The 20,489-nt window shown below is 48.2% G+C and overlaps 3 protein-coding genes across 7 annotated transcripts in view; 2 read left to right on the forward strand and 1 right to left on the reverse strand.

The window, feature by feature from the left end:
* tmtc4 (transmembrane O-mannosyltransferase targeting cadherins 4) overlaps positions 1–3,996 on the forward strand; it is a 36,019-nt gene extending 32,023 nt beyond the window's left edge. For 3 of the 5 annotated variants that reach the window (XM_085998396.1, XM_085998398.1, XM_085998397.1), the window contains exon 18: positions 1,654–3,996. In XM_085998396.1, coding sequence (XP_085854522.1) covers positions 1,654–1,802 — 149 coding nt within the window. In that variant the 3' untranslated portion in view covers positions 1,803–3,996. The remainder of the gene's footprint in view (positions 1–1,653) is intronic. The other 2 variants (XR_015079683.1, XR_015079684.1) reach the window with 2 other exon arrangements.
* The window catches only part of pcca (propionyl-CoA carboxylase subunit alpha), a 554,750-nt gene that overhangs the window by 10,582 nt on the left and 523,679 nt on the right, over positions 1–20,489 (reverse strand). The window lies entirely within an intron of this gene.
* Positions 9,258–20,489, forward strand: part of LOC147111425 (gamma-glutamylaminecyclotransferase-like) — a 47,171-nt gene continuing 35,939 nt past the window's right edge. Inside the window, exons 1-2 of the mRNA XM_085998403.1 lie at positions 9,258–9,642; positions 19,656–19,787. Coding sequence (XP_085854529.1) covers positions 19,697–19,787 — 91 coding nt within the window. The 5' untranslated portion in view covers positions 9,258–9,642; positions 19,656–19,696. The remainder of the gene's footprint in view (positions 9,643–19,655; positions 19,788–20,489) is intronic.

A 20,489-nucleotide genomic window follows, 5' to 3' on the forward strand; every position in this document is an offset into this window, starting at 1 on the left:
CCTATTAACAACTATACAATTCCCGTTCTCTCGTCACTCCTGTGCTCGCTGACCTACATCGGCTCCTGGACAAGCAAAGCCTCGATTTCAAAATTCTCATCCTTGTTTTCAAATCCCTCCATGGCCTCGCCCCTCCCTATCTCTGTAATCTCCTCCAGCCCCCCCACCCCCCAAGATCTCTGCGCTCCTCCAATTCTGGCCTCTTGCGCATCCCTGATTTTCATCGCTCTACCATTGGTGGCCGTACCTTCAGCTGCCTGGGCCCTAAGCTCTGGAATTCCCTCCCTAAACCTCTCCGCCTCTCTCTCCTTTTTAAGACACTCCTTAAAACTTAAAACACCTGCTCTAATATGTGGCTCGGTGTCAAATTTTGTCCGATAACGCTCCTGTGAAGTGGCTTGGGATGTTTTACTACGTTAAAGGTGCTGTGTAAATGTAAAGTGGTGTTGTGTAATGAGAGAGCGATATTAAGGGAGGCACATTAGGAGGCTCGGCTGTCTAGTATAACTATAGGTGATAGTTAGAGGGGAAAATGGCTTTTCCACCGAGCAGTACCTGAAATGAGGCAGAGCATTTAGAGGCCCCCTTGTATTGAACAGATAAGGAGAAACTGTTGGATGTGGTAAATACAAGATAACGCTCCCTTTATATTTACTCAGTAGTACACCTTCAGCATAATCCCAGGAGCAGCTCACACTGAACCATAGAATCACGCAGCACAGAAGGAGGCCATTCGGCCCATTGTGCCTGTGCCAGTTCTCAGTCCCACTCCCCCTGCTCTTTCCCCATAGCCCTGAAAAAAAATTCCTTTTCAAGTATTTCTCCAATTCCCCCTTTTGAAAGTTACTATTGAATCTGCTTCCACCGCCCTTTCAGGCAGCGCGTTCCAGATCACAACAACTCGCTGCGTTTAAAAAAAAAAATCTCCTCCTCTCCCCCTCTGGTTCTTTTGCCAGTTATCTTAAATCTGTGTCTTCTAGTTACCGATCCTCCTGCCACGGGAAACAGTTTCTCCTTATTTAATCTATCAAAACCCTACATGATTTTGAACACCTCTATTAAATGTCCCCTTAACCTTCTCTAAGGGAACAACCCCAGCTTCTCCAGTCTCTCCACGTAACTGAAGTCCCTCATCCCTGGTACCATTCTGGTAAATCTCCTCTGCACCCTATCATAGAATGGTTACAGCATGGAAGAAGGCCATTCGGCCCATCGTGCCTGTGCCGGCTCTTTGAACGAGCTCTCCAATTAGTCCCACTCCCCCCTGCTCTTTCCCCACAGCCCTGTAAATGTTTCCTTTTCAAGTATTTATCCAATTCCCTTTTGAAAGTTACTATTGAATCTGCTCCCACCGCCCTTTCAGGCCGCATGTTCCAGATCACAACAACTCGCTGCGTAAAAACATTCTCATCTCCCCGCTGGATTTTTTTGCCAATTAGCTTCACCCTGTCTACTCTATCAAAACCCTTAATGATTGTGAACATCTCTATTAAATCTCCCCTTAACCTTCTCTGCTCTAAGGAGAACAATCCCAGCCTCTCCACTCTTGTTTTCCATTTTCTAGTCTGTTTCCTTAGAACACCAAACCAGTCTGCAAGCCAAATACATTTTATCCATGTTTTGGGTAATGAAAAGTTTGTCCTTTCGGTACAGCTGTACTTTACCATCGCTGGGGGAGATTCGATTTGGCCAAGGAACATTACGAGGTAGCTCTGAAGCTTGATCCAGCCTCTCCAGGGATTGTGGAGAACTACAGCCTGCTGAGGAAAAAACTTGAACAAATAAAGAAAGAGCGACTATGATGGGAGAAAGTTAATGGACAACTAAATCTACAAGAGCTCACTGTTTGCCGGTTCAAAACATTCCTACCTGATAAAACGGATCACTGCAATGCAGAAATCTCAGCACAAGCCAGTTGTCCACCGTGCTTGTATTGTGTCCGTGCTAGCTCCACATCTACTTAGTCCTGTTTCACTGAACCCTTCCTCTCCAAATGTTTATCCAATTCCCCTCTTAAATGTTGCGATTGACTCTGCTTCTGCAGCCATTTGCAGCACTGCATTGGCCTGGATTTTTTTGCGGTCGGCGGGGTAACTACGGATTACGCCTTACCTGATGGAGGGGACCCCCCTTCGCGAACTTGCTGTTTGACACTGCGCGCTCAAAGGCAGCGTGACGGCCCGCGGATCCCGGAGGGGGGGGGCGCAGCGTGTGGGATCACGTGGGCCTGGTGCTCCAATCAGCAAACGGAAGGTCTCATTCATTTCTGATCAACGGAAAGGGAAGAAAAAATAACAAACCCTCATTGCGAGAGCCTTCCGGGATAAACATCTATACTTTGTTTTTAAGCTTATGCTCCACATGGATGCCAAACAAATAAATAATGTGATCAATGAAGCAACTGCTTCCTCCGAGTTTTCCATGGACAAATAAAGACTTTCCATGAGCAAAATCCTAAAATGTTTCCTCCTAAGTTTTTTAAATTACTTGCATTTGTCAGGAGGTTTTTAATGGGGGGGGGCAATTCGCCCAACTCTGCACCAGCAATTAGGTTTCCAGTGTCGATGTGGATGATCTGTCAAGTCGGAACTTTGACAGATCGCAAATTTGGCCGAACCTGCTGTCCATTTCAAAGGCGGTATGACGGGGTACTCTGAGTACACCGTCATAACCCACCGCAAATTCTGGCCCTTTGTCTTGGAAACCCCAGTCCCATCCCAAATATGAGACTTTTGGTCTTTGGACCTGGCGATGGCATTGCTTGAATCTGCTAATAAATCCCATGGATCCAGTGTCACAAGTTGTAGAATGCCATGAGTTTGAACCTAGATTTACAGGAGGTAGAATACACAGGTACAGGAGGAGGCCATTCAGCCCCTCAAGCCTGTTCCACCATGCAGTTAGATCCTGGCTGATCTGTATCTCAACTCCATCTCCCCACCTTGGTTCCGTAACCCTTACCCAACAAAAATCTATCAATCTCAGTTTTGAAATTTTCAATTGACCCCCAGCCTCAACAGCTTTATGGGGGAAGAGAGTTCCAGATTTCCACCACCCTTTGTGTGAAGAAGTGCTTCCTGACATCACCCCTGAACGGCCTGGCTCTAATTTTAAGGTTCTGCCCCCTTGTTCTGGACTCCCCCCACCAGAGGAAATAGTTTCTCTCTATCGACCCGATCGACTCCTTTAATCATCTTAAACACCTCGATTAGATCACCCCTTAATCTTCTAAACTCGAGGGAATACAAGCCCAGTCTGTGCAACCGGTCCTCGTAATTTAACGCTTTTAGCCCCGGTGTCATTCTGGTGAATCTGCGCTGCTCCCCCTCCGAGGACAATATATCTTTCCCGAGGTGCGGGGCCCGGAACTGAACGCAGTAACTCTAAATGGGGTTTAACCAGAGCTCTGTACCACTGTAGCATAACATCCACCCCTTTGTATCCCAGCCCCCGTGAGATTAATGGCCAACATTCCATTCGCTCTTTCAATTATATTTTGTACCCATCCACCAGCTTTTTAGTGATTTCTGTACATGAACCCCTGAATCTCTTGGCTCCTCTACAGTTCCTAGCTTCTTGCTGTTTGGAAAATAATCTGGTCTACCTTGGGTCAAAGTGGATGGCTTTTGGAAAGGAAGGGAGTCGGGAGCTACTGGCTTCTGTTTAGTTTTCCCTGCTTGAAACCTTGTTTGTTGCCGGGATCAATTGAGGATAGATGTGGAGACATCACAGTAAGACCCCTCTGCACCTGAAAGATACTGACTGAATGAAAACATTTGATCTTTTCACTTTTTGTTAAAGTATCTTACATAGTTTATAAATGTGCCTTCCTTTGGATCACTTTGAGAAGTCCCACAATCTGGAGAGAACATTTAAGCAGTGAGTTTATATTGAAAATTACTTGTCCAACGGGTCCATTAATGGCATGTTATGAACTGTATATATTTTAATGTGTAAAACATTTATATTGTCATTAAAGTATGCTTTTACACCCAACCTTTGTTCTATTTTGTTGCATTAAATTTTTGTAATGCGACCAATTTCAGGAGTTGTAACTGGTGTCTACCTCGCATAGCACTGGAACACACAAATAATTAGATCTCCCTTGATAGAATGTACAGCACAGAAACAGGCCATTCGGCCCAACTGGTCCGTGTCAGTGTTCATGCTCCACACGAGCCTCTTCCCACCCCTCTTCATCTCACCCCATCAGCATCTCCTTCTATTCCGTTCTCATGTACTTATCTAGTTTCCCCTTAAATGTATCTCTGCTATTCGCCTCAACCACTCCCTGTGGGAGCGAGTTCCACATTCTCACCACTCTCTGAGTAAAGAAGTTTCTCCTGAACTCCCTATTGGATTTATTAGAGACTATCTTATATTGATGGCCCCTAGTTTTGGTCTCTCCCGCAAGCGGAAACATCTTCTCTATGTCTACCCTATCAAACCCCTTCGTAACCACAAAGACCTCTATGATGTGTATGACGTGATTTCTGATGCAGTCATGAATCAAGCAGATTGGTTCTGTTCCAGTGTTGACCGCTGGTGTTCGGTCACTCTAGCTCCTCCGTCCCCCATCGCATGTGCGCCTGGGAAAATTCACCCACTGCTGAAATGCAGCAAAGTTATCGACGCAATGCATCACGAGCGAAGGGGTGAAAATATTACACCCCTTACTAATACCTAAAGATATCACAAATAAGATGTTTGTAATACAGGTAGACTATCCTTTATCCGCACTTCCGAAAACCTCTGAAAACCGAAAGTTTTTTCGTGGAGCGTAAGTCGTGCGCACGACATGACCCGAGTGGCGCAAAACATGACCCGACGCGGCCGATGCTTGACCCACGCAGGTGTGAGGCGTCAGTTGTGTCTCAGCGCTGTCACACGTGCGTCTGCTGCTCTCTTTTTGATATTTGTTGTTTTTTTGTGATTTGTGAAAATGTTAAAAAGAGCTGCAGATACCCCTATGGGTAACAGTGGGAAGCAGAGAAGGAAGCATCTCTCATTATCGATATCGCAGAAAGTGGAGTTATTGCAGAAGCTTGATCGTGGTGTGTCTGTGCGGCGTCTTACTGAAGAACATGGTGTGGGAACTACCACCGTATATGATTTAAAGAAACAGAAAGACAAGTTGTTGAGGTTTTACACTGACAGTGATGACCATAAACTAATGAAAAGTAGGAAAACATTGCATAGGGCAAAAAATGAAGATCTTGACCGTGTGCTGATTGAGTGGATTCGACAACGAAGAAGTGAACATGTGCCACTGACTGGTTTGATGGTCATGAAACAAGCTAGAATATACCATGAAGAACTGAACATTGAAGTTGTGTGAATATTCAGGTTGGCTGCATAAATTTAAGAAGCGTCATGGTATAAAATATCTGAAAATCTGCAGTGAAAAAGCTTCTGCTGATCATGAAGCAGCTGAAAATTACATAGACGAATTTGCCAAAATAATATCTGATGAAAACTCGGTCCTGAACAAATTTACAATGCTGATGAAACAGCTCTGTTCTGGCGCTACGTTCCTAGAAAAACATTAACAACGGCTGATGAGAGTGCACCAGCAGGTTTTAAGGATGCTAAGGACAGGTTGACTGTTCTTGGGTGTGCCAATGCTGCAGGCACACACAAGTTAAAGTTGGTAGTGATTGGAAAAAGCCAACATCCGAGATGTTTGAAAGGTGTATGCAATTTACCTGTGCATTATTATACGAGCAAGAAAGCATGGGTAACCAGAGGAATATTTTCTCACTGGTTCAATAACCACTTTGTACCAGCGACACGAGCTCATTGCAGGCAAGTTGGACTGGAAGAAAACTGCAAAATGTTATTGTTCCTGGACAACTGCTCCGCACATCCCCCTCCTGAACTTCTTGTGAAAAGTTATGTTTTCGGCATTAACTTTACCCCTAATGTGACATCTTTAATACAGCCTTGTGACCAAGGAATTTTACGCTCCATGAAGAGCAAGTATAAAGACGTTTTTTTGAACTGTATGCTTGATGCAGTCAACAGAGGCATAGGAATCCAAAGCTTCCTGAAAGAGTTCAATGTTAAGGATGCCATTTACGCAGTTGCTAATGCTTGGAACAATGTTGATAAACCAACATTAAGAAATGCTTGGCACAGACTTTGGCCTACAACGATGTTTGATGAAGATGGACCTGCAGATGAAGATTTTGAAGGATTTCCTGTCAGTAAGGAGAAGATGATATCAAACCTCCTTACTTACGCCAAAGGTTTATCATCCGAAAGTGTAAGTAAGTTAGAGGAAGCTGACATCGAAGAAGTACTGAACATTGACAATGATGCACCTGTTGTGCATTCGTTGAGTGATGGGGAAATTGCTGAAATGGTGTTAAATCAAGACAAGCATGAGGATAGTAGTGATGATGATGATGATGACATTGTGAACACAGGTGAAAAAATCCCCATAGACGATATGGTGACAATGTGTGATCAGTTAATTGCTGGCCTTGAACAACGTGCATTTATCAGTGAGCAAGAGATTATGCAAGTTTACTCAATTAAAGAGAGACTGCTTAGACAGAAACCAATGTTAATGAGACAGATGACACTGGAAGAAATCTTTAAAAAGGCCGTCTGTCGTAGTGCTGCTTCATCACTTGAGAATCCTGTTCCTGGCCCATCTTCAGGTGTCCGACTCCAACCTGATGACAATGATGACAACACTGATGTACCCTCTTCTCCAAGATCCTCAAGCCAGATGTAATGTACCTTTACTGCATGTATATGTACAGGTATTTAGCTTAGTTTGTACCTGTATATGTTTGAAGTTTTACTGAATGTTTTCCTTACAAATAAACTGTACTAGAGTATTTATGGTCTACATTTCTCCCACTATTTAATTTACCAAATTATTACTGTACAAATAAACTGTAATGCTATTTATAGTCTTTATTTATCCCACTCAGTGTGAATATTCATAAGGTTCGCTGCAGAAATATTAATGTGTTTGCTTATGGGGTGCTGCCCCGTAATACCGTTCTGAAATCCGAAAAATTCCGAATTCCGAAACACAGCTGGTCCCAAGGTTTTCGGATAAGGGATAGTCTACCTGTACCTGTTTACCTACCACATCCCAGATACTTGCTCAAGATGTGAATTACTTTGGAAACTTTTCCATTGGGTTGGTAACCAGAGGGGACAGATTTAAGATATTTAGCAAATTGTTTTGCGCAGCGAGTTGTTGTGATCTGGAATGCACTGCCTGAAAGGACAATGGAAGTAGGTTCAATAGTAACTTTCAAAGGGGAATTGGAGAAATACTTGAAAAAGATGAATTTGCAGGGCTCTTGGGGAAAGAGCAGGGGGGAGTGAGACTAATCGGATAGCTCTTTCAAAGAGCCGGCACAGGCACGATGGGCCGAATGTCCTTCTGTGCTGTCTGATTCTTTGTTTTCCCTCCCCAATTGTATATGATGAAACCTCCGGGAATATGTCCAACCAGGGCAGACCACAGCAAATGATCACTGGTTCAGGTGCTGCTCGTTGGAGATTTGTGTAAGAAGTCACACAACACCAGGTTATAGTCCAACAGCTTTATTTGAAATCACAAGCTTTCGGAGCGCTGCTCCTTCATCAGGTGAGCAGCGCTCCGAAAGCTTGTGATCTCAAATAAAGCTGTTGGACTATAACCTGGTGTTGTGTGACTTCTTACATTTGTCCGCCCCAGTCCAACACCGGCATCTCCACATCATTGGAGATTCAGCAGTGGGGGAAATGTGTCCAGATGCCACACCAACAACAGTTTCTGATCCAGAAATCCACACGAGTTTGAGGGAGAGAAGAATGTGATAAAGTGGAAGGTTTTGAGAAGAAACAACAAATTAATAAAATATTTGCATCTTAAGGAAATCTACCATGAAGGTGGGGGAAAAATACGACCTGCTTCTAACCGCCCCGCCCCGACACTCCGCCACTGGTCGCCCAACATGTCCATCCACGCGGTGCCCCACCTTCCCACAGCCAATCGGAACACAACTCAACTCAACTTTATTGTCAGTTAGTGCACAAGTGCAGTACAACGAAATGTAGGCTTGCGGCTCCCGAGAGTGTACATTTGGATTAAGACATTTAAACATTCAACATACATTTGGCTTGTAGTATATTAACATAAACATAACCCTAATAAAGTGCATTCGCAGATGTGCAGGCTTTAGAGTTTATTTGTGGAGTTCAGTAGGATGACAGCCCTGGGAAAGAAGCTGTTCCTAAATCTGGTCGTACGGGTGCGAATGCATCTGTAGCGTCTCCCAGATGGCAGGAGGGCGAACAGACCGTGGCTGGGGTGGGTAGGGACTTTGATGCTGGACCGTGACCTCCGTAAACAGCGTTTCTGGTATATGTGCTCTATGGTCGGTAGCCGGGTGCCGGTAATTCGTTGGGCAGTTTTGACTACCCGCTGCAGGGCTTTCCGGTCATAGCTGCAGCTGCCATACCATACTGTGGTACAGTTTGTCAGGATGCTTTCTATAGTGCAGCGGTAAAAGTTAGAGAGGATCAGGGGTGACAGGTTACATCCCTTCAGCCTCCTTAGGAAATATAGACGCTGCTGGGCCTTCTTCACCAGAGAGGAGGTGTTGAGTGACCAGGAGAGGTCTTCCGTGATGTGGACTCCGAGGAACTGGAGTCTGGATGATTCTTGACCACCAGCCTTTTTTTTTCCCCCATCTCCAATATTTTTATAATAATAAACAGAAGCATTCAAGGAAAATTAAAAATAAACACACAATCTTTTTTTAGTGCCCCTGTGATTTTTTTTCTCCCGGGGTTGCCGGCAGTGGTGATTAATTCTTGGAGACTCCAGGGATAATCCTGAAGTGTTGGCCACCCTGAGCTGCCAATGAGTTAGCAATTTCATCAACTCATCCCCTACTGACAGCATAGCTGCCAACATCTACGCCGCCTCCTGTCTTGTGTATCAACATAAATCTTTCCCATTGCTGCCAGCTCGTCAAAGCCATTTCCAAAACAGAGCTGCCAACTCTGGTTGGCCACATTCCAGGAGCTTTCATGGTGTCAGCTTTCATTGCTTGTGAGCTTCTGCCTCCAACCGTCCCGCCCCCTACACTCCTGCCATTGGTCAGCCAACAGGTCCATCCTCATGGTGCCTGCCTTCCTGCACTAACTGGAAAGCAAAGACACTCCCCATTACTCTACTGGGTGAGCCTTGACTGTCAGTCAATCAACCTTTCTCCTCCTCCCCAATCTCCAATAGTTTCCTAACTGATAAACAAGACCGTTGAAGGAAAATGCTTCATAAACACAAATGATTATCTCAACAGCGGTCTCCTGCTCAATTCCGGGAGACTCCCGGGCAATCCTGAAGAGTTGGCAACTGCTAAATCTTGCCAAAAAACGAGTGCATGTTCGTACAACTTCGGTGCAATCATAACTCATGAGAAGCATTAGGCAGACGCACACCATTAAAAAAAAAAGCCCGCTGCATGGAAATTGTGCTGCATTTGGGTGAAAGCTTGTCTCAGATCTCCTCCCGCTATTTGGGTTCAGCACTTCCGTAATCCTGTCCGCTGGGATTCGGTTTCAGCGATCTGGGGGGCGGTGCAAAGGATTCGGACTTCCAGCTACTGCACGGTGCGATCTTTGCAGGTCAGTGAGGTTGAGAAGCCACATTAATGTCCATCTGGGCCCCCCGGGGGGGAGGGCAGCTGTCAATCACTCGCTGCTGCAAATCCCAGTTAAAGCTAAAGGGGTAAACAGTCCCAGAGTCTGACTGAGCTAATGCCCAACAACAACAACAGCTTGCATTTCTTCAGCCCCTTCATAAGGAAGTAAAACGTCCCAAAGCAAAAAGTTTGACGCCGAGCCACGTAAGGAGAAATTAGCGCAGGTGACCAAAAGCTTGGTCAAAGAGGTCGGTTTTAAAGAGAAGCTTAAAGGAGGAGAGAGAGGCAGAGAGGTTTAGGCAGGGAATTTCAGAACTTAGAGCCCAGGCAACAGAAGGCACGGCCACCAATGGTGGAGTGATTATAATCAGGGATGCTCAAGAGGGCAGAATTAGAGGAGCGCAGAGATCTGGGGGTGGGGGTGTGGGGCTGGAGGAGATTACAGAGATAGGGAGGGGCGAGGGCCATGGAGGGATTTGAAAACAAGGATGAGAATTTTGAAATCGAGGCGTTGCTTAACCGGGAGCCAATGTAGGTCAGCGAGCACAGGGGTGATGGGTGAACGGGACTTGGTGCGAGTTAGGACACGGGCAGCAGAATTTTGGATGACCTCAAGTTTACGTAGGGTGGAATGTGGGAGGCCAGCCAGGAGTGCGTTGGAATAGTCAAGTCTAGAGGTAACAAAGGCATGGATGAGGGTTTCAGCAGCGGATGAGCTGAGGCAAGGGCGGAGACGGGCGATGTTACGGAGGTGGGAATAGGCGGTCTTAGTTATGCTGCGGATATGTGGTCGGAAGCTCAATTCAGGGTCAAATATGACACCAACAAAGTAGATTTTCTCGACCAGACACTAATGCGACTCAGAACGCTCTTCCACTGGGTCTGCTGATGTAGCAAATTCAAGTGTTAAAATTAAAGAAATCTGCAGCGCGCTGCCTGAAGGGGCAGTGGGAGCAGATTCAAGAGTAACTTTGAAAAGGGGAATTGGATAAATACTTGAAACAGGTCAAATTTGCTGGGCTTTGGGGCAAGAGCAGGTTGTGGGGAGTGAGATTAATTGGAGAGCTCGTTCAAAGAATGGCCTCCTTCTCTGCTGTGTGATTCCAAAGAACTTGCATTAATATAGCGCCTTTCACAACCTCCGGGCATCCCAAAGTGCTTTGGGAAGTACTTTTTGAAGTGTGGTCACTGTTGTAATGTAGGAAACGTGCCAGCCAATTTGAAATAGTGCCGCGGGATCTTTTACGCCCACGTAAGCGGGCAGATGTGGCCTCGGTTTAACGTCTCATCTGAAAGGCGGCACCTCCGACAGTGCAGCGCTCCCTCAGTACTGCCCCTCCGACAGTGCGGCGCTCCCTCAGTACTGCCCCTCCGACAGTGCGGCGCTCCCTCAGTACTGCCCCTCCGACAGTGCGGCGCTCCCTCAGTACTGCCCCTCCGACAGTGCGGCGCTCCCTCAGTACTGACCCTCCGACAGTGCGGCGCTCCCTCAGTACTGCCCCTCCGACAATGCAGCGCTCCCTCAGTACTGCCCCTCCGACAGTGCGGCGCTCCCTCAGTACTGCCCCTCCGACAGTGCGGCGCTCCCTCAGTACTGCCCCTCCGACAGTGCGGCGCTCCCTCAGTACTGACCCTCCGACAGTGCGGCGCTCCCTCAGTACTGCCCCTCTGACAGTGCGGCGCTCCCTCAGTACTGCCCCTCCGACAGTGCGGCGCTCCCTCAGTACTGCCCCTCCCAGTGCAGCGTTTCCTCAGTACTGTCCCTCCGACAGTGCAGCGTTTCCTCAGTACTGCCCCTCCGATAGTGCGGTGCTCCCTCAGTACTGACCCTCCGACAGTGCGGCGCTCCCTCAGTACTGACCCTCCGACAGCGCGGCACTCCCTCAGTGCTGCCTCTCCGACAGTGCGGCGCTCCCTCAGTACTGCCCCTCCCAGTGCAGCGTTTCCTCAGTACTGTCCCTCCGACAGTGCAGCGTTTCCTCAGTACTGCCCCTCCGATAGTGCGGTGCTCCCTCAATACTGCCCCTCCCACAGTGCGGGGCTCCCTCAGTACTGCCCCTCCGACAGTGCGGCGCTCCTTCAGTACTGCACTGGAGTGTCAACCTGGATTATGTGCTCAAGTTTTTGGAGTGAGGCTGTGATGTGATAACTCAGGGATGGAACCTTGTACTCCCTCATCTGCAGGAGTTGCTGACTATACTTGGAGCCACAGGGGTGGAGGGGGGGGGGGCATAAGAAAATGGATTTGTGCCCCCAAGGATATCAATTGAATTCTGAAATGTAACTGATCACTTAGATTGATAATCTAATGCTGTAAAATTCTATGTTTCTAAGATTCTAGGATCTGTAGTACAGTTAGAAAAAGTACCTTTTAATTATGACTAGATTACCTCTTGTGTTCAGTATGCCATATAATTTTCTAAACTTCTCAAATTTGTTTAATGTTAACGAGCATTAAATAAAGGTGTATGAGTGAAGTAGTAACTGTTTTTAAGGCATTTTAAGTAATTTAATATTCAGCTTTTTGAGGTTTGGACTGAAGATGGCTCCTGGGCAGTCGGCTCCCTCGAGAGCTCCTCGCTGTGTGCCTCGATCCTTAGCCTTCCACTGTCACCCTTTGCCCTTTCTGCCCCCAATTTCCAACCCTCCATATCTCTCGAGGTCCTTGTGCATGAAACACAAAAAGTTAGCATGCAGGTACAGCAAGTAATCAAAAAGGCAAATGGAATGTTGGCCTTTATTTCAAGGGGGATGGAGTATAAAAGCAGGGAAGTCCTGCTACAACTGTACAGGTTATTGGTGAGACCGCACCTGGAGTACTGCATACAGTTTTGGTCTCCTTATTTAAGGAAGGATATACAGGTAGACTATCCTTTATCCGAAAACCTCGGGACCAGCCGTGTTTCGGTTTTTGGAGAATTTCGGATTTCGGAAGGTGGGTCGGCGGGGGTCCACGGGGAGGTCGGCGGGGGGTCGTGCGCACGACCCCCCGCCGACCCCCCCGTCGACACCCCCACGGACCCCCCCCGCGGACCCCCGCCGACCCCGACCCCCGCCGACTTACGGCGGGGGTCGGGGCCGGCGGGGGTCCGCGGGGGGTCGTGCGCACGACTTACGCTGAACGAAAAATCCTTCGGTTTTTAGAGGGTTTCGGTTTTCGGAAGTTCGGATAAAGGGTAGTCTACCTGTACTTGCATTGGAGGCAGTTCAGAGACGATTCACTCGGTTAATTCCAGAGATGAGGGGGTTGACTTATGAGGAAAGGTTGAGCAGGTTGGGCCTATACTCATTGGAATTTAGAAGAATGAGAGGTGATCTTATCGAAACATATAAGATACTGAGGGGGCTCGACAAGGTAGATGCAGAGAGGATGTTTCCCCTCGTGGGGAAATCTAGAACTCGGGGGCACAGTCTCAGAATAAAGGGTCGCCCTTTTAGAACTGAGATGAGGAGGAATTTCTTCTCTCAGAGGGTCGTAAATCTGTGGAATTCTTTGCCCCAGAGAGCTGTGGAGGCTGGGTCATTAAATACATTTACGGTGGAGATAGACAGATTTTTGCAAGATAAGGGAGTGAAGGGTTATGGGGAGCGGGCAGGGAAGTGGCTCTGAGCCCAAGATCAGCCATGATCTTATTGAATGGCGGAGCAGGCTCGAGGGGCCAAGTGGCGGAGCAGACTCGAGGGGCCGTGTGGCGGAGCAGGCTCAAGGGGCCGTGTGGCGGAGCAGACTCGAGGGGCCGAGTGGAGGAGCAGGCTCGAGGGGCCGTGTGGAGGAGCAGGCTCGAGGGGCCGAGTGGCGGAGCAGACTCGAGGGGCCGTGTGGCGGAGCAGGCTCGAGGGGCTGTGTGGCGGAGCAGGCTCGAGGGGCCGTGTGGCGGAGCAGGCTCGAGGGGCCATGTGGCGGAGCAGACTCGAGGGGCCGTGTGGCGGAGCAGACTCGAGGGGCCGTGTGGCGGAGCAGGCTCGAGGGGCCGTGTGGCGGAGCAGGCTCGAGGGGCCGTGTGGCGGACCAGGCTCGAGGGGCCGTGTGGCGGAGCAGGCTCGAGGGGCCGTGTGGCGGAGCAGGCTCGAGGGGCCAAGTGGCCTATTCCTGCTCCTATTTCTTATGTTCTTTAAGTTCCCTTGTCTGTAATAGCAGTGCATTTTAACCCTAACTACAAGTTAACTGTTACTTTAAAGTTACCTGGGCCACCTGCCCACTGCCCAAACCCCCGACCATGCCTGCTCTTTGTTTTTCTCAGTGAGCACTGGGATCTTTGCTCAAATTTTGCATTAGAAAATTCCTGGGTTTCTCTGGACATCAAGACTTCTACGCTTCTGCACTGGACTACACCGTAAGACTCAGCTGCTGTGTCTCTGGTCTACTGGCCAATATTTGTCCCTCAGCCAACAGCAGGAACGATAGCACAGTGGTAATGTCACTGGACTAGTAACCCACAGGCCTGCACTAATGATCTGGAGACAGGAGTTCTGAATCCCAGCATGGCAGCTGAGGAATTTAAATTCAATTAAATCTGGAATAAAAAGCTCATATCAGTAACCATGAAACTCCTGGATTGTTGTGAAAACCCATCTGGAAATCTGCTGTCCTTACCTGGTCTGGTCTATACTGTAATGTCCGTGTGTAATTGAGACACGGACTGCAGGAGTTGGTTATAACAGGTGTTTACTGAATGGAGACAAAACTGGAACTACTATACAAAGTTACTACACAGGCTTATATACAGGGGTGGTCACTACTGGTACTGCAGCATACAGGGGCTGCAGAATATAGTTCCTTCTTCAAGGTACATACACTAAATATATGTTGACTCTTAACTGCCCTCTGAAATGGACACGGGTAATTCAGGATGGTTGATTGCCAGTGACTCCCACAAATGAATATTTAAAAAAATCTAAACAGAAATCTGGTCATTTATCAGATTGTTGTTTGTGGGAGCTTGCTGTGCGTGATTTGGCTGCTGCATTTCCTATACGTTAAAACAGTGACTTCATTGGCTTTGGGATGTCCGGTGGTTGTGAAAGGCGCTATAGAAATGCAAGTCTTTCTTTGTTGCTTTATTTTAAAGTAACTTTGATCAGCATACCTGCTGAGCTGAGACTGGAGCGACTGGTCCTGCAGTGTTTTCAGGTTCAGTCTGTTTCACTCTCCTGGGCTGAAGTACATTTCTCAGCCGCTTCTGGATTTTATGGTGACCTCCAACTTCGCCGTCCTCTTTCTTCCCCGCCACCGATTCTGCTCACCTCCTGGATCTTCATTCCCACGGAAATACCTCCATCAGTGCGTCTTGCAATACTCTACCCTTGAAATAGCTTCAGGACTTCACTTGCCCGCCACACCTGTCGCCGAACTTGGACAACAGTTCGTCGATGCCCCTCGCCGACTCCACCCTACCTACATCAACTTTATCCCACCATGGGACCTCTGACTTTAACTGTGGATTCCCTCCTATTGTCTCCTATTTATTCCCAGTTTACTATATATTAATGATGATCTAGACGAGGGAACTAGATGTAATATCTCCAAGTTTGCAGACGACACAAAGCTGGGTGGGCGTGTGTGCTGTGAGGAGGATGCCGAGAAACACCAGGATGATTTGGACAGGTTGGGTGATTGGGCAGATGCATGGCAGATGCAATATAACGTGGATAAATGCGAGGTTATCCACTTTGGTGTCAAAAACAGGAAGGCAGATTATTATCTGAATGGCAATAGATTGGGAGAAGGGGAAGTGCAACGAGACCTGGGTGTCCTGGTGCACCAGTCGCTGAAGGTAAGCATGCAGGTGCAGCAGGTGGTTAAGAAGGCAAATGGTATGTTGGCCTTTGTAGTGAGGGTTTGAGTACAGGAACAAGGATGTCTTGCTGCAGTTGTACAGGGCCTTGGTGAGACCACATCTTGAGTATTGTGTGCAGTTTTGGTCGCCTTATCTGAGGAAGGATGTTCTTGCCATGGAGGGAGTGCAGCGAAGATTCACCAGACTGATCCCTGGGATGGCAGGAATGACGTATGAGGAGAGATTGGGTCGATTGGGCTTATACTTGCTGGAGTTTAGAAGAATGAGAGGGGATCTCATTGAAACTTATAAAATTCTAACAGGACTAGACAGACTAGATGCTGGAAGGATGTACCCGATGGTCGGGGAGTCCAGAACCAGGGGTCACAGTCTAAGGATAAGGGGTAAGCCATTTAGGACTGAGATGAGGAGGAATTTCTTCACCCAGAGAGTGGTGAACCTGTGGAATTCTCTACCACAGAAGGCAGTAGAGGCCAATTCATTAAATATATTCAAGAAGGAGTTAGATATTTTTTAAGGCTAAAGGGATCAAGGGATATGGGGAGAAAGCAGGGACAGGGTACTGAATTTGGATGATCAGCCATGATCTCATTGAATGGCGGAGCAGGCTCTAGGGGCCAAATGGCCTACTCCTGCTCCTATCTTCTATGTTTCTATGCTACCAGGATATAAGTATCCTAATAATTGCTCTGTAAGCAGGCCTATGTAACTTGAGTTCTCCCTGTGTCCATTCGTGTGCACATTTTGTCTGCCACTCCGGACTCGAGCCCATCACTTCGATTTCCACTTTTTTCTCCCCCCTTCTTTACTTTTTTCTCTCTATCCCTCCCTGACCTCTCTCCCCTGTTGTCATGCCTTTCATCTCTCCTCTCTTGGAAACTCTGCCCTCCCAAATCCCTACCCCAACCCTTCAGCACTCCTTGACCTTCCTACTCTCCTGCTGCCATCCCAGGCTTGACTCTCTCTTGGATAAGCCCACAGCTTCCCTCTGTGCCTCTCTTGGCATCCTACAAAGGGCCCATCGAGGCACTCGTCGCTGCCGCCTTCCGAGCAGCAACCCCAGCTGTCCCATTCCACTCTCTCTCGCCGACCTTCCCGCCCAGCACGCCCACTGGGGCTAATCTTGCCAATCTCCTCCCCGTCCAACTCATTCCCCCAGCGCTGACCCTGTGACCCTCTCTGCATCTCCCTCCAGAATGTCGGTTCACTTGCGAACAAGGCCCTCGCCATCCATGAGCTTATCGTGGATGATTACATCGACCTCGTGGCCCTGACGGAAACTTGGTTGAGGGGTGATGACACCTTACCCTTAAATGAAGCCTCCCCGCCTGGCTATACCTTCCACCACTTGCCCCGCTCAGACCGCTGTGGTGGCGGTGTGGCTGTCATCACCAAATCACACCTTGGTCTGTCCCCCTACTCCTCCGGCACTTTCTCCTCCTTTGAGCATCTCACCTTATTCCACCCCTCTCACCTCTCATTTAAATTCTTGTTCTCTACCGCCCACCCAAGTACCATAAAAATTTCTCACCGAGATATCTTCACTGCTCTCCTCCCTCAGCCTCTGCACCGAACGACTTCTCATCCTCGGTGATTTCAACCTCCATCTCAATTCATCATGCTCTCTCTCCTCTGAGTTCACTCGCCTCCTATCCTCCCCTAATCTCTCCCTCCATGTAAAGTCCCCAACCCATATTCACGGCCACCCCTCGACCTTGCCATCTCTTGTGGCCTCACTACTCCCACCGTGTCAATCGCAGACAAGGCCATCTCTGACCGCTTCCTCGTATCGCTCTCCACCCACATCCCCCTTACCACCCCCCCCCCCCCCCCCCCAACCCTACTTCCTCCTGTGTCCGCCCCTGGAAAAAACACTCCCAACTCTCTTACAACTGCACTTTCAAAATCCCAACTGTCCAGCCATTAGCCCTCCATCCACCATGACATTTCTGCCGCTACCGATCTGCTCAACCACACCCTCACCTCCACCTATGATGCCTTTGTCCCCATTAAAACAATTATTCTCTGTCACCCTGGCCGTTCCCCCTGGTATGGTTCTCATCTTCACTCCCTTAAGTCCAAGAGATGCAGACGTGAACGGATATGGCAGACAACTGGTTTAGCCATTCACCGCCAGATCTGGCTGGACCACATAAAGCATTATCGGGGCCTGCTCTCGTCTGCCAAAACTGCTCACTATTCCAGGATCATTCTGGAATGCAAAGATAGCCCCTGGCTTCTATTCTCCACTGCTAACCGTCTTCTTAAACCCCTCTCCCCTGTCTCCTCCATCCTCGCCTCTAACAACAAGTGTGAGGAGCTCATGCACTTCTTTGTCTCTAAGACTGTGACCATCCGTTCAGCTGCCTCTGCCACTTCCCTCCTTCCCCTAGCCCACCGGGCCAAACTTCCTCGAAGGTTCCCCCCCTGCCCTAGCCCTGAACTCACATCTTTCTCCAGTTTCTCTCCGATCTCCCCTCATGCCCTCTACGAGCTCATCTTGTCTATGAGACCCACCTCCTGCTCCCTCGACCCTATTCCCACCAAACTGCTGACCACCCAACTTCCCTTCCTGGCTCCCATGTTAGCTGACATTGTTAACAGTTCTCTCTCCTCAGGTACTGTTCCCCTCTCCCTCAAATCTGCCGTCATCAACCCTCTCCTCAAAAAAAAAAAGCTCTTGACCCCTCCGTCCTTGCAAATTACCGCCCCATCTCCAACCTCCCTTTCCTCTCCACGTTCTTGAACGTGTTGTCGCCTCCCAAATCCGTGCCCATCTTTCCCGCAATTCCATGTTTGAAACCCTCCAATCAGGTTTCTGCCCCTGCCACAGTACCGAAACGGCTCTCATCAAAGTCACAAATGACATCCTTTGTGACTGTGACAAAAGTAAACTATCCCTCCTCGTTCTTCTTGACTTGTCTGCAGCCCTTGACACGGTTGATCACTCCATCCTTCTCCCAACGCCTCTCCACCGTCATCCAGCTGGGTGGGACTGCACTCGCCTGGTTCCATTCTTATCTATCTAATCGTAGCCAGAGAATCACCTGCAACGGCTTCTCTTCCCACTCCTGCATCGTTACCTCTGGTGTCCCCCAAGGATCTATCCTTGGCCCCTCCTATTTCTCATCTACATGTTGCCCCTTGGCGACATCATCCGAAAACACAGCGTCAGTTTCCACATGTATGCTGACGACACCCAGCTCTACCTCACCACCACTTCTCTCGACCCCTCCACGGTCTCTAAGTTGTCAGATTGCTTGTCCGACATCCAGTACGATGAACAGAAATTTCCTACAACCAAATATTGTCTTTGGTCCCCGCCACAAACTCCGTTCCCTAGCCGCTGACTCCATCCCTCTCCCTAACATCTGTCTGAGGCTGAACCACACTTTTCGCAACCTTGGTGTCATATTTGACCCTGAAATGAGCTTCCGACCACATATCCGCAGCACAACAAAGCTGCCTACTTCCACCTCCGTAACATCGCCCGTCTCCGCCCTTGCCTCAGCTCGTCTGCTGCTGAAAACCTCAACCATGCCTTTGTTACCTCTAGACTTGACTATTCCAACGCACTCCTGGCCGGCCTCCCACGTGCTACTCTCCATAAACTTGTGATCATCCAAAACTCTGCTGCCCGTGTCCTAACTCACACCAAGTCCCGTTCACCCATCACCCCTGAGCTCACTGACCTACATTGGCTCCCGGTTAAGCAACACCTCAATTTCAAAATTCTCATCCTTGTTTTCAAATCCCTCCATGGCCTCGCCCCTTCCTATCTCTGTAATCTCCTCCAGTCCCACAACACCCCGAGATATCTGCGCTCCTCTAATTCTGCCCTCTTGAGCATCCCTGATTATAATCGCTCAACCATTGGTGGCCGTGCCTTCTGTTGCCTGGGCCCTAAGCTCTGGAATTCTCTCCCTAAACCTCTCCGCCTCACTACCTCTCTTTCCTCCTTTAAGACGCTCCTTAAAACCTACCTCTTTGACCAAGCTTTTGGTCACCTGCCCTAATTTATCCTTATGTGGATCGGTGTCAAGTTTTGTCTTCTGACACTCCTGTGAAGCACCCCTGGGACGTTTTACTACTTTAAAAGCAAGTTGTTGTTGTCGTTTGTTCAGAGTTGCAAAATGTCCTTGCAACATATACGGTACTGGCTTTATTTACTGGTAATCTTCAAATGATTTCTCACCAGATTTCCAGTGATTGCATCGATCGCCAATCCTTCAGTGTTGGATGTTTTCTCTACGACGTTTACTGGGCATCGTTACACGCACTCCAAACTACTGTTGGCAAAAGAAAATAGACCGTACCATCAAGAAGTTTGGTAAGGCTGTAGTGTATAAGAACGTAAGAAATAGGAGTCGGCCATTCGGCCCTTCGAGCCTGTTCTGCCATTCAATAAGATCATGGCTGATCTTCGACCACAACTCCACCTTGTTGCACTATCGCCACAAAACAACCTTCTGCCCCTGGTATTCTCATTGAAATATTAACCAGGCCTGCCTCTGCTGAGCTTTTGAGATCATGACAAGATCGGGTGTGACCATAATAGTGTGACCCAACATTCCCTTTAAGCAGTGCGGAATTTTCAATGGCCTGCACGGCGCATTAACGGGCCAAAAAAAATTACATTGGTGTGGTCGTAGGCAAATAAGCTCTGTCAGAAAATCTGGCGGGGGTGTGATGAAATATAGTAATGAAAGGATTTGTAAATGGAATGCGCCTGGGGAACTGTGCAACAAATTTATTTCACTCACGAGAAAATTCTTATTGTCACGTGAAATAGTGACACCCAACATGGCTTCATAAAAAGGTCATGTCTTACAAATCTAATTGTACTTTTTGAAGAAGTTACAAAGTTGGTGGATGAGGGAAATCCAGTAGACAATGTCTGCTTAGATTTCCAATATGTTTTTGATAAGGTACAGTGCATAAGAGGCTTCTCTCTAAGATCGAAGCCTCTGGTATTAGTGGTAATATATTGAGCTGGATAGAGAACTGGCTGGCAAAAAGTAGTTATAGATAG

The sequence above is a fragment of the Somniosus microcephalus genome, chromosome 10 (genome assembly GCF_052327205.1).
Source record: "Somniosus microcephalus isolate GS21.2 chromosome 10, FLI_Smic_1.0, whole genome shotgun sequence".
Lineage (NCBI taxonomy): Eukaryota > Metazoa > Chordata > Chondrichthyes > Squaliformes > Somniosidae > Somniosus > Somniosus microcephalus.